This window comes from Oncorhynchus gorbuscha, linkage group LG23 (assembly GCF_021184085.1).
Source record: "Oncorhynchus gorbuscha isolate QuinsamMale2020 ecotype Even-year linkage group LG23, OgorEven_v1.0, whole genome shotgun sequence".
Lineage (NCBI taxonomy): Eukaryota > Metazoa > Chordata > Actinopteri > Salmoniformes > Salmonidae > Oncorhynchus > Oncorhynchus gorbuscha.
Window position 1 is genome coordinate 13,848,574 of NC_060195.1, and position 14,006 is coordinate 13,862,579.

A 14,006-nucleotide genomic window follows, 5' to 3' on the forward strand; every position below is an offset into this window, starting at 1 on the left:
ACAGATACCCATCCATGTGCTAAGCCCAGCTGGTGTAGCCTACCATGTCGGCCTGCAATGGAAGTTCACAGATACCCATCCATGTGCTAAGCCCAGCTGGTGCAGCCTACCATGTGGGCCTGCAATGGAAGTTCACAGATACCCATCCATGTGCTAAGTCCAGCTGGTGTAGCCTACCATGTCGGCCTGTCTGCAATGGAAGTTCACAGATACCCATCCATGTGCTAAGCCCAGCTGGTGTAGCCTACCATGTCGGCCTGTAATGGAAGTTCACAGATACCCATCCATGTGCTAAGCCCAGCTGGTGTAGCCTACCATGTCGGCCTGCAATGGAAGTTCACAGATACCCATCCATGTGCTAAGCCCAACTGGTGTAGCCTACCATGTCGGCCTGCAATGGAAGTTCACAGATACCCATCCATGTGCTAAGCCCAGCTGGTGTAGCCTACCATGTCGGCCTGCAATGGAAGTTCACAGATACCCATCCATGTGCTAAGCCCAGCTGGTGTAGCCTACCATGTCGGCCTGCAATGGAAGTTCACAGATACCCATCCATGTGCTAAGCCCAGCTGGTGTAGCCTACCATGTCGGCCTGCAATGGAAGTTCACAGATACCCATCCATGTGCTAAGCCCAGCTGGTGTATCCTACCATGTCGGCCTGCAATGGAAGTTCACAGATACCCATCCATGTGCTAAGCACAGCTGGTGTAGCCTACCATGTCGGCCTGCAATGGAAGTTCACAGATACCCATCCATGTGCTAAGCCCAGCTGGTGTAGCCTACCATGTCGGCCTGCAATGGAAGTTCACAGATACCCATCCATGTGCTAAAGCCCAGCTGGTGTAGCCTACCATGTCGGCCTGCAATGGAAGTTCACAGATACCCATCCATGTGCTAAGCCCAGCTGGTGTAGCCTACCATGTCGGCCTGCAATGGAAGTTCACAGATACCCATCCATGTGCTAAGCCCAGCTGGTGCAGCCTACCATGTGGGCCTGCAATGGAAGTTCACAGATACCCATCCATGTGCTAAGCTCAGCTGGTGTAGCCTACCATGTCGGCCTGTCTGCAATGGAAGTTCACAGATACCCATCCATGTGCTAAGCCCAGCTGGTGTAGCCTACCATGTCGGCCTGTAATGGAAGTTCACAGATACCCATCCATGTGCTAAGCCCAGCTGGTGTAGCCTACCATGTCGGCCTGTAATGGAAGTTCACAGATACCCATCCATGTGCTAAGCCCAGCTGGTGTAGCCTACCATGTCGGCCTGCAATGGAAGTTCACAGATACCCATCCATGTGCTAAGCCCAACTGGTGTAGCCTACCATGTCGGCCTGCAATGGAAGTTCACAGATACCCATCCATGTGCTAAGCCCAGCTGGTGTAGCCTACCATGTCGGCCTGCAATGGAAGTTCACAGATACCCATCCATGTGCTAAGCCCAGCTGGTGTAGCCTACCATGTCGGCCTGCAATGGAAGTTCACAGATACCCATCCATGTGCTAAGCCCAGCTGGTGTAGCCTACCATGTCGGCCTGCAATGGAAGTTCACAGATACCCATCCATGTGCTAAGCCCAGCTGGTGTAGCCTACCATGTCGGCCTGCAATGGAAGTTCACAGATACCCATCCATGTGCTAAGCCCAGCTGGTGTAGCCTACCATGTCGGCCTGCAATGGAAGTTCACAGATACCCATCCATGTGCTAAGCCCAGCTGGTGTAGCCTACCATGTCGGCCTGCAATGGAAGTTCACAGATACCCATCCATGTGCTAAGCCCAGCTGGTGTAGCCTACCATGTCGGCCTGCAATGGAAGTTCACAGATACCCATCCATGTGCTAAGCCCAGCTGGTGTAGCCTACCATGTCGGCCTGCAATGGAAGTTCACAGATACCCATCCATGTGCTAAGCCCAGCTGGTGTAGCCTACCATGTCGGCCTGTCTGCAATGGAAGTTCACAGATACCCATCCATGTGCTAAAGCCCAGCTGGTGTAGCCTACCATGTCGGCCTGCAATGGAAGTTCACAGATACCCATCCATGTGCTAAGCCCAGCTGGTGTAGCCTACCATGTCGGCCTGCAATGGAAGTTCACAGATACCCATCCATGTGCTAAGCCCAGCTGGTGTAGCCCACCATGTCGGCCTGCAATGGAAGTTCACAGATACCCATCCATGTGCTAAGCCCAGCTGGTGTAGCCTACCATGTCGGCCTGTCTGCAATGGAAGTTCACAGATACCCATCCATGTGCTAAGCCCAGCTGGTGTAGCCTACCATGTCGGCCTGCAATGGAAGTTCACAGATACCCATCCATGTGCTAAGCCCAGCTGGTGTAGCCTACCATGTCGGCCTGCAATGGAAGTTCACAGATACCCATCGATGTGCTAAGCCCAGCTGGTGTAGCCTACCATGTCGGCCTGTCTGCAATGGAAGTTCACAGATACCCATCCATGTGCTAAAGCCCAGCTGGTGTAGCCTACCATGTCGGCCTGCAATGGAAGTTCACAGATACCCATCCATGTGCTAAGCCCAGCTGGTGTAGCCTACCATGTCAGCCTGCAATGGAAGTTCACAGATACCCATCCATGTGCTAAGCCCAGCTGGTGCAGCCTACCATGTGGGCCTGCAATGGAAGTTCACAGATACCCATCCATGTGCTAAGCCCAGCTGGTGTAGCCTACCATGTCGGCCTGTAATGGAAGTTCACAGATACCCATCCATGTGCTAAGCCCAGCTGGTGTAGCCTACCATGTCGGCCTGCAATGGAAGTTCACAGATACCCATCCATGTGCTAAGCCCAACTGGTGTAGCCTACCATGTCGGCCTGCAATGGAAGTTCACAGATACCCATCCATGTGCTAAGCCCAGCTGGTGTAGCCTACCATGTCGGCCTGCAATGGAAGTTCACAGATACCCATCCATGTGCTAAGCCCAGCTGGTGTAGCCTACCATGTCGGCCTGCAATGGAAGTTCACAGATACCCATCCATGTGCTAAGCCCAGCTGGTGTAGCCTACCATGTCGGCCTGCAATGGAAGTTCACAGATACCCATCCATGTGCTAAGCCCAGCTGGTGTATCCTACCATGTCGGCCTGCAATGGAAGTTCACAGATACCCATCCATGTGCTAAGCCCAGCTGGTGTAGCCTACCATGTCGGCCTGCAATGGAAGTTCACAGATACCCATCCATGTGCTAAGCCCAGCTGGTGTAGCCTACCATGTCGGCCTGCAATGGAAGTTCACAGATACCCATCCATGTGCTAAAGCCCAGTATTTGTCAAACAGGCCATTGCATTGAGTTAATTCGTCCTGATTCCTGTGACTAATCAATGTGGCTATTTAAGCTCTGAATTCCAACTACCCAACTTCATCAAGAGTTATACTGGGCCTATTTGCAATGCTGAAGTACAGTATTTAATGTTTCGTTACGATAAGCTCGTTGACAGACTTGAAACCACTGATCATGACAAATTTAGCCCACAGGGTGAAACTCCTAGACAGCAGATGTGATTATCCATTACATATTGTCCATTTGACTTTGACCTGACCTGTTTTTAGGATATGTTGTTTGTTAACATGTCAGGACATGTTGTATTTTATTGAGTGCCATTTAGGTCAGGCAATAGCCTGACAGAGCCGTCAGCCAGCCAGGAGCTGCCAGAGCCGTCAGTTAGCCAGGAGCTGCCAGGAGAAACCTACATGAGGTTAAAAGTGGCTGTCGTACACACATCCAGCCTGTAGGCTATAGAAAAGGCCACATACTCTTCTGCTACATGATTTATGTTCTTTTGGTTGACGGGAACGTTGTTGGCGCGTGGCAGGGACACATCTCCCCAACAGCATCCTGGAGAGGTGCACTAGGAATGGACAACTCATACCTTTGATGAAGTGGGATGCATCAGTGCTCACCTAAAAAGCACATGTGCCACTAGTTGAGAGAAATTGGGGCAGAATTATGTGAGGTTTTGTGTTGTTGGAGGTGCGTCTTGTTCGGTTTAGCTCATAAAATGCCCTCCTGTTAGATGACAGCCAAATCCTGCTAATGAGCGGGCCGGCCTTGGGAATCAAGACTTGCCTACTGGTCAAGGTTGCCATGTTCGTGGTCTTCTAGACAATTTGGGCTACTTTGAATACGATGTAGCGGGTGAAAATGTATTGGTCGAGGGTGGTGTGTTTTTGAGCTACTTTGAATACGATGTAGCGGGTGAAAATGTATTGGTCGAGGGTGGTGTGTTTTTGGGCTACTTTGAATACGATGTAACGGGTGAAAATGTATTGGTCGAGGGTGGTGTGTTTTTGGGCTACTTTGAATACGATGTAGCGGGTGAAAATGTATTGGTCGAGGGTGGTGTATTTTTGGGCTACTTTGAATACGATGTAACGGGTGAAAATGTATTGGTCGAGGGTGGTGTGTTTTTGGGCTACTTTGAATACGATGTAGCGGGTGAAAATGTATTGGTCGAGGTTGGCGTGTTTTTGGGCTACTTTGAATATGATGTAGCGGGTGAAAATGTATTGGTCGAGGGTGGTGTGTTTTTGGGCTACCGGTACTTTGAATACGATGTAGCGGGTGAAAATGTATTGGTCGAGGGTGGCGTGTTTTTGGGCTACTTTGAATATGATGTAGCGGGTGAAAATGTATTGGTCGAGGGTGGTGTGTTTTTGGGCTACAGGTACTTTGAATACGATGTAGCGGGTGAAAATGTGTTGGTCGAGGGTGGTGTGTTTTTGGGCTACCGGTACTTTGAATACGATGTAGCGGGTGAAAATGTGTTGGTCGAGGGTGGTGTGTTTTTGGGCTACCGGTACTTTGAATACGATGTAGCGGGTGAAAATGTGTTGGTCGAGGGTGGTGTGTTTTTGAACTACTTCTAAATTCCACTGCTGACGTCATGGCATTTCTCTCAATTGTTTTAATATCCATTTTTTTAACTGTAGCCTGCTGCTGCTGACCATCAGGCAGTGAGCAGGTAGTTACTGAGTGGGTGGGGAGGTGGGGAGGGCCAGAGGACTGTGTGTGCATTGAGACCACTGATTGAGAGAGTGCTGCAGGAGAGGCAGCTGAGTCAAGGAAACACAGGGACAACGTTATTACCAGTTGTAGACAGGCTATTTAGATGGGTCATTAAGGAGACAACCTTCTTCAATAAAACATATTAACGCGGTAGAACTGATATAATGGTGACAAAGCACTGGCAAAGTACTTTAGGTGGGCTAGAGCTCTTTCGATAAATTAGCTCAGAGGTGGTTTAAAGTAAACTGTATTCAAATGTCGACGTATCATATGGATAACCGTATCAAGCGAAGGGTTTTACTCATGCTCAGTTCTAGCGTTTGGAGCGCTGCACGAGTGGAAATTTGATTTCTGTTATGGGAAAAAGTCATCAATGAAAATGACATTAAATGTGAATGATAGGCTACATCTGTTGGCCATCAAGTAGGGTATTCATTTAAATGCCATTGTAGGCTACTGTAGACTACCATTTGATACAATACAATAAATATGCTGACAATATGGGACAAGGACATTCCAGCAGCCAAACTTCCCTGAAGATTCTGGGCCAATTGTGCAGCAGCCGCATGGGTCTCCCGGCTCACATGGTGTGGCGGTCATGTCGCGTGTTCTTGTAAAATATTTTAGAATCTCACTCTTTATTCCCACCATTGTACATTTAGCGCCAACAGTCACCCTGCGGCCCAGTGCATGGGCTAAGCTTGCTTGACAAATTGACCTCAGCAGCAGCAGTAGTTGGTTGAGACAGACAGAGCAGATAAAGGTGAAACATTACTGGATAGCTAGCTAGACTACTACTAGACTACAACTAGACTACTACTAGTTTACCACTAATAGACTACTACTAGACTACAACTAGACTACTACTAGTTTACCACTAATAGACTACTACTAGACTACAACTAGACTACTACTAGGCTACCACTACTAGACTACTACTAGACTACTACTAGACTACAACTAGGTTACTACTAGACTAAAACTAGACTGCTACTAGGCTACTACTACCAGACTACTACTAGGTTACTACTACTAGACTACTACTAGACTACTACAACTAGGTTACTACTAGACTACTACTAGACTACAACTAGGTTAATACTACACTAAAACTAGACTACTACTAGGCTACTACTAATAGACTACTACTAGGTTACTACTACTAGACTACAACTACTAGACTACTACTAGGTTACCACTACTAGACTACTACTAGGTTACTACTACTAGACTACTACTAGATTACTACTACTAGACTACTACTAGTAGACTACAACTAGACTGCAACTAGGTTACTACTACTAGACTACTACTAGATTACTACTACTAGACTACTACTAGTAGACTACAACTAGACTAAAACTAGACTACTACTAGGCTACTACTACTAGACAACTACTAAATTACTACTACTAGACTACTACTAGACTAATATTAGACTACTACTAGTCTACTACTAGACTATTACTAGGCTACTACTACTAGGCTACTACTACTATTCTACTAGTAGACTATTAAAAGACTACTACTACTAGACTACTACTAGGCTACTACTACTAGACTACTACTAAGCTACTACCACTAAGCTACTACTACTAGACCACTACTAGACTACTATTAGACAACTACTAGGCTACTACTATTAGACTACTACTAGGCTACTACTAGACTACTACTAGGCTACTACTAGGTTACTACTACTAGTCTACTACTACTAGGCTATTACTAGGCTACTACTACTAGACTACATCTAGGCTACTACTACTAGGCTACTACTAGGCTGATACTAGGCTACTACAACTAGGCTACTACTAGGCTACTACTACTAGTCTACGACTAGACTATTACTAGGCTACTACTACTACTCTACTACTAGGCTGCTACTACTAGGCTCCTACTACTAGACTACTACTAGACTACTACTAGACCATTACTAGGCTACTACTACTAGACTACTGCTAGGCTACTACTACTAGACTACTGCTAGGCTACTACTAGACTACTACTACTAGTCTGCTACTAGTCTACTACTACTAGGCTACTACTACTAGACTACTATTAGACTACTACTTTTAGGCTACTACCAGGCTACTACTAGCCTACTACTACTCAGCTACTACTAGTCTACTACTACTACACTACTATTAGACTACTACTAGGCTACTATTAGACTACTACTAGGCTACTTCTAGGCTACTATTAGAGTACTACTATTAGACTACTACTAGGCTACTATTAGACTACTACTAGGCTACTACTAGGCTACTACTATTAGACTATTACCAGGCTACTACTGGGCTACTACTAGACTAATACTAGGCTAATGCTAGGCTAATATTAGACTACGTCTAGTCTACTACTAGGCTACTACTAATAAGCTACTACTACTTGTCTACTACTAGATTAGTACTTGGGTACTACTTGACTGCTATTAGAATACTACTAGAATAATACTATATCTAACTGACAGGAAACAGTCCACCTATATCAATGGGTTGTTTTCTTCCCTTCATGCTTTAGACTGTGGAATACCGCAGGGCAGCTTCCTTGGGCCACTTCTTTACTTAATATATACCAGCGACAAATTCTTATCTGAAACTCAAGCTACCATATATTTTGGTGGTATTTTTTTAATTTAACATTTATTTAACTAGTCAAGTCAGTTAAGCCCTGTCCCTCCATCCCCGTCCTTTGGTCCTCAGCGGCCCCCCAGTGGCGAGGAGGCAGGACCCAGTAATATGGTGACAAAACCCGCCCAGCTATTAATGGAGGAGCTGATAGAAGAAGAAGTGGCCTTCCTCAGAGACGGCAGCCCAGCAGACACCCACAGTGGAGTACAGGAGGGGCTAGGAGCCACGGTGTGTTATTGTCATACACATTTATTTTTTAAATTATTTTTTTCACCTTTATTTAACCAGGTAGGCTAGTTGAGAACAGGTTCTCATTTGCAACTGCGACCTGGCCAAGATAAAGCATAGCAGTGTGAACAAACAACACAGAGATACACATGGAGTAAACAATTAACAAGTCCATAACACAGTAGAAAAAAAGGGGCAGTCTATATACAATGTGTGCAAAAGGCATGAGGAGGTAGGCGAATAATTACAATTTTGCAGATTAACACTGGAGTGATAAATGATCAGATGGTCATGTACAGGTAGAGATATTGGTGTGCAAAAGAGCAGAAAAGTAAATAAATAAAAACAGTATAAAAACAGTATGGGAATGAGGTAGGTGAAAATGGGTGGGCTATTTACCAATAGACTATGTACAGCTGCAGCGATCGGTTAGCTGCTCAGATAGCTGAGGTTTGAAGTTGGTGAGGGAGATAGAAGTCTTCAACTTCAGCGATTTTTGCCGTTCGTTCCAGTCACAGGCAGCAGAGAACTGGAACGAAAGGCGGCCAAATGAGGTGTTGGCTTTAGGGATGATCAGTGAGATACACCTGCTGGAGCGCGTGCTACGGATGGGTGTTGCCATCGTGACCAGTGAACTGAGATAAGGCGGAGCTTTACCTTGCATGGACTTGTAGATGACCTGGAGCCAGTGGGTCTGGCGACGAATATGTAGCGAGGGCCAGCCGACTAGAGCATACAAGTCACAGTGGTGGGTGCTATAAGGTGCTTTAGTGACAAAACGGATGGCACTGTGATAGACTGCATCCAGTTTGCTGAGTAGAGTGTTGGAAGCCATTTTGTAGATGACATCGCCGAAGTCGAGGATCGGTAGGATAGTCAGTTTTACTAGGGTAAGCTTGGCGGCGTGATTGAAGGAGGCTTTGTTGCGGAATAGAAAGCCGACTCTTGATTTGATTTTCGATTGGAGATGTTTGATATGAGTCTGGAAGGAGAGTTTGCAGTCTAGCCAGACATAACACAACACACAATATATTTTCATTCATGTTGTTTCAAATCAAAGATGACGATGACACACAGACCAAGTGGTCAGTTTGAACTCTCCTCTTGTCTCTTTCCAGGAGGGTCAGAGTGAAGCGACCCCCAGCACCAGTGGAGGGGAGGCAGGGAGTTCCACAAAGCAAGGGGCTCGTTTGTTGTACCCCAAACCATCAACCTCAGGTAACAGAGACAGACAAGAATAGGCTGTTAGATTTTGAGATGGTGATTTTGCTTAGTCTGTCTGTCTGTCTGTCTGTCTGTCTGTCTGTCTGTCTGTCTGTCTGTCTGTCTGTCTGTCTGTCTGTCTGTCTGTCTGTCTGTCTGTCTGTCTGTCTGTCTGTCTGTCTGTCTGTCTGTCTGTCTGTCTGTCTGTCTGTCTGTCTGTCTGTCTGTCTGTCTGTCTGTCTGTCTGTCTGTCTGTCTGTCTGTCTGTCTGTCTGTCTGTCTGTCTGTCTGTCTGTCTGTCTGTCTGTCTGTCTGTCTGTCTGTCTGTCTGTCTGTCTGTCTGTCTGTCTGTCTGTCTGTCTGTCTGTCTGTCTGTCTGTCTGTCTGTCTGTCTGTCTGTCTGTGTGTGTGTGTGTGTGTGTGTGTGTGTGTGTGTGTGTGTGTGTGTGTGTGTGTGTGTGTGTGTGTGTGTGTGTGTGTGTGTGTGTGTGTGTGTGTGTGTGTGTGTGTGTGTGTGTGTGTGTACCAGGCCTGTCTAAGAGAGAGTGGCTGGAAAGGCAGAAAGCAGAGCTGAACACATACAAGCGCAGCAGAAATCTGAGAGACAGACCAAGAATCACTTACACAGAGGAGGAGGTCCCCAAAGATGATCACTACCTCTGTGAGTCATTATCTCTCTATCTCTCTGTGTATCTATCGCTTTCTATCTATCTCTATCTCTCTCTCTTTCCTTCTCTCTCAATTCAATTCAATTCATGGGGATTTATTGGCATGGGATACATACGTTAACATTGCCAAAGCAAGTGAAGTAGATAATATACAAAAGTGAAATAAACAATAAAAATGAACGGTAAACATTACACACACAGAAGTTCCCCCCCAAAATAAAGACATTACAAATGTCATATTATGGCTACATACAGTGTTGTAACGATGTGCAAATGGTTAAAGTACAAAAGGGAAAATAAATAAGCATAAATATGGGTTGTATTTACAATGGTGTTTGTTCTTCACTGGTTGCCCTTTTCTTGTGGTAACAGGTCACAAATCTTGCTGCTGTGATGTCACACTGTGGTATTTCGCCCAGTAGATGGGAGTTTATCAAAATCGGATTTGTTTTCAAATTATTTGTGGGTCTGTGTAATCTGAGGGAAATATGTGTCTTCCATGGTCATACATTGGGCAGGAGGTTAGGAAGTGCAGCTCAGTTTCCATCTAGTTGTATGGGCAGTGTGCACATAGCCTGTCTTCTCTTGAAAGCCAGGTTTGCCAATAAAGAAAATACAATCACAGCCCGTTTTTCTCATATTTACCAAGGGTGCCAATACTCGTGGAGGGATCTGTAGTAGACCAGTCTCAACCTGACTGAGAAGCCACATGGTATGAATGACAAAACCGGACCGGTCTCTAAAGCCAGACTGTCCTCTCTGGGCAGCCAGGTATATCTGTGTCGACCGGTCTCTAAAGCCAGACTGTCCTCTCTGGGCAGCCAGGTTTATCTGTGACGACCGGTCTCTAAAGCCAGACTGTCCTCTCTGGGCAGCCAGGTTTGTCTGTGACGACCGGTCTCTAAAGCCAGACTGTCCTCTCTGGGCAGCCAGGTTTGTCTGTGATGACCGGTCTGTTTAGCCAGACTGTCCTCTCTGGGCAGCCAGGTTTGTCTGTGACGACCGGTCTCTAAAGCCAGACTGTGCTCACTGAGTCTGTACCTAGTCAGTGTTTTCCTCAGTTTTCTATCAGTCACAGTGGTCAGATAGTCTGCCATCATGTACTGTCTGTTTAGAGACAAATAGCATTGAAGTTTACTTAGATTTTTTGTGGTGTTTTTCCAATAGGTGATATATATTTTTATTTTTGCTTTGGTTGGGCCAGGTTTTCTGAGTGCTGTCCTGAGTCGCTATGTGGTTGGTTTGGGTTACTGAATCGAGCCTCAGAACCAGCTGACTCTTCTCATGCTTGACATTGTAGGGCTGTGTGATGAAACGTTTTGGTGTCTCTTGTTTTTAGATGGTTGTAAAATGTGATGGCTCTTTTTTCTATTAGAATGAGCAGGGGGTATTGGCCCAATTATGTTCTAAATTAGTTATTTTGAGTTTTTCTTTCTACTTACAATACAGCCTTGCAAAACTCTGCATGCAGTATTTCGATTGGATGATCCTCCCATTTGGTAAATTCATTTTTAGAGAGCGGACGCCATACTTCACTGCCATATAGAACAATTGGTTCTATAGCTGATTGGAACATTTTGAGACAGATTCTAATTGGAATTTCGATTTTGATGTTCCTTTTAATGGCATAGAATGGCTTCTTGCTTTGTCTCTCAGCTCATTCACAGCCATGTGAAAGCGACCTGTGTTGCTGATATTAGGTCCTAGATACGTGTAGTTTCTGGTTTGTTCTAAGAGAACTGTGTCCAAATAGAATTTATATCAGTGATCCTGATTTCAGAACCTCTTTTGAAATATAATTATATATTTTTAATTCATGTTAAATGTGCCATAATTATATATTATTTTTAAACACAAAACCAGGATGACCATGGTTTTTAATGTTTCTAAAACAAGAAATGTATTCGTAGGAAGTAATGAGTTATATATCTCTTGTACATAATTAACCCCTGACTGCTGTCAGTCTTTCTCTGTCTCTCCCCCTCTCTTCTCAGGTATGTGAACTGTGCTCGTGGTGAAGAAGAGCAGAATCTGGTGTCCTTCCAGTACAGAGGAGGGATTCTGTACCGCTGCTGTAAGCCCATAGCTGTTGGAGAGGAGCTGTTGGTTTGGTACGGAGAGGAGTACGCCAGAGACCTGGGCATTGTCTTCGACTACCTCTGGGACAAAAAGAGCTCTGCTAAAGGTCATTTCTCCCCTCTTCATCCCTGCCTCTGCCCTTACTTTTCACTCCTCTTTTCACTCCCCTTACAATCATTTTCTTTTTACCTCCTATTACTTAATTAATACTCATTATTACTCATTGATAGCCATTATTACTCCATTAATATTCACGAATACTCATTATTACCCATTAACACACATTATTACTCATTATTGCTCATTATTATGCATTATTACTCATTAATACCCATCATTGAACACTATTACTCATTAATACCCATTATTACTTCATTAATACTCATTAGTGCTTAATTATTACTCACTATTACTCATTATTCCTTCATTGATAATCATGATTACTTAATTATTACTCACTGTTACTCATTATTACTCAGTATTAATCATTATTACTTCCACATTGCTCATTATTACCCATTGTTACATATTAATACTCATTATTATGCCATTATTACTCATTCATGCATGTTATTACTTCATTATTACTCATTATTACTCTATTATTTCTCATTAATACTCATTATTACTCATTAATACTCATTATTACTAATTTCTCAATTGAAACTCATTGATTTTAAATATGATTTCTGTGGTGTATTATCATACTGGTCCTGAGTTTTCTCTGTTCATGTCAAGTTGTCTGGAACAATAATGATCATGCACCTTGTGATCTTGATTTCTTTTCTTTCTCTCTCCCCTTCATCTCTCTCAGATGTGAACGCTGAGTCGTCCCAGGTCCAGATCTTCTCGTGCTCTGGCTGTCCGTTCTCCTTCACCTCTCAGATCTTCCTCCACAAGCACATAAAGAGAAGTCACCATGATGAGTATGTCAGACTGTTGAGGAGTGGAGAGATCAGATCAGAGAATCTCATGTCCTCCAGCAACTCAACACAGCACCATGGAACCACCTCAAGTTCCTCCAACCCAGCTCCCACCAGGAAACAGAGCAAGATGGACAAGCCACGATCAAACCACTGCTCTCAGTGTGGGAAGAGTTTCACTAGAGGGGATAGTCTCAGAACACACCAGCTCACTCACACAGGAGAGAAGCTGTTCCACTGCTCCTAGTATGGGAAGAGTTTCACTACAGGTGGTAATCTCAGACACACCAGCTCACTCACACAGGAGAGAAGCTGTTCCACTGCTCCTAGTGTGGGAAGAGTTTCACTACAGGGGGTAATCTCAGACACACCAGCTCACTCACACAGGAGAGAAGCTGTTCCACTGCTCCTTGTGTGGGAAGAGTTTCACTACAGGGGGTAATCTCAGACACACCAGCTCACTCACACAGGAGAGAAGCTGTTCCACTGCTCCTAGTGTGGGAAGAGTTTCACTACAGGGGGTAATCTCAGACACACCAGCTCACTCACACAGGAGAGAAGCTGTTCCACTGCTCCTAGTGTGGGAAGAGTTTCACTACAGGGGGTAATCTCAGACACACCAGCTCACTCACACAGGAGAGAAGCTGTTCCACTGCTCCTTGTGTGGGAAGAGTTTCACTAGTGGGGGTAATCTCAGAAGACACCAGCTCACTCACACAGGAGAGAAGCCGTTTCACTGCTCTCAGTGTGGGAAGAGTTTCAGTCAGTCAGGACATCTAAAGGGACACCAGTGTTGTAAAAAGAGTAAAGAAGTGGAACTTTAGATTCTCTTGACATTGGGACAGTGATTTAATAGAAGTGTAAATGTTCCATCATGAAACATGCGTCTTTATATAGACACTGTTGAACTATTCTGTTCTAAAAGTCCTGTATTATTTGACACACATACATGTACTAATCATATTGTAAAGCAGTGGTGTCCAAGGCATTCCTAGTCAATCGCCAAACATTTCTATTAAACAACTAATGATAAAGCCTTTATTCGTACTTGTTTTCTGTCTAGAACTGTTGCCGGTAGGTGCACTTGTTTCAGCTGCCCTGTGTGCCTGGGTAGTCGAAATGTTCCCATTTTTAACCATTTCATGTGTCTGAAGGAAAAACTCTGCCTACTCTGCGTACTCAAATCAAGTGCACCTTTCACCTAATACCGCTAGCCAATCAGATTGCTCAGATCACCATGTGTCTGTAGCTTCCACAGCAAAG

At 45.0% G+C, this 14,006-nt stretch overlaps 1 protein-coding gene across 1 annotated transcript; it reads left to right on the forward strand.

Annotated features, from left to right (window-relative positions):
• The first annotated feature begins 7,422 nt into the window (after positions 1-7,422).
• Positions 7,423-13,760, forward strand: LOC124011376 (histone-lysine N-methyltransferase PRDM9-like). The gene is made up of 5 exons (XM_046324692.1): positions 7,423-7,870; positions 8,989-9,088; positions 9,603-9,734; positions 11,705-11,926; positions 12,635-13,760. The coding sequence occupies exons 1-5, from the start codon at positions 7,751-7,753 to the stop codon at positions 12,988-12,990; spliced, it is 930 nt and encodes a 309-aa protein (XP_046180648.1). The 5' UTR covers positions 7,423-7,750; the 3' UTR covers positions 12,991-13,760.
• Positions 13,761-14,006: the final 246 nt, after the last annotated feature.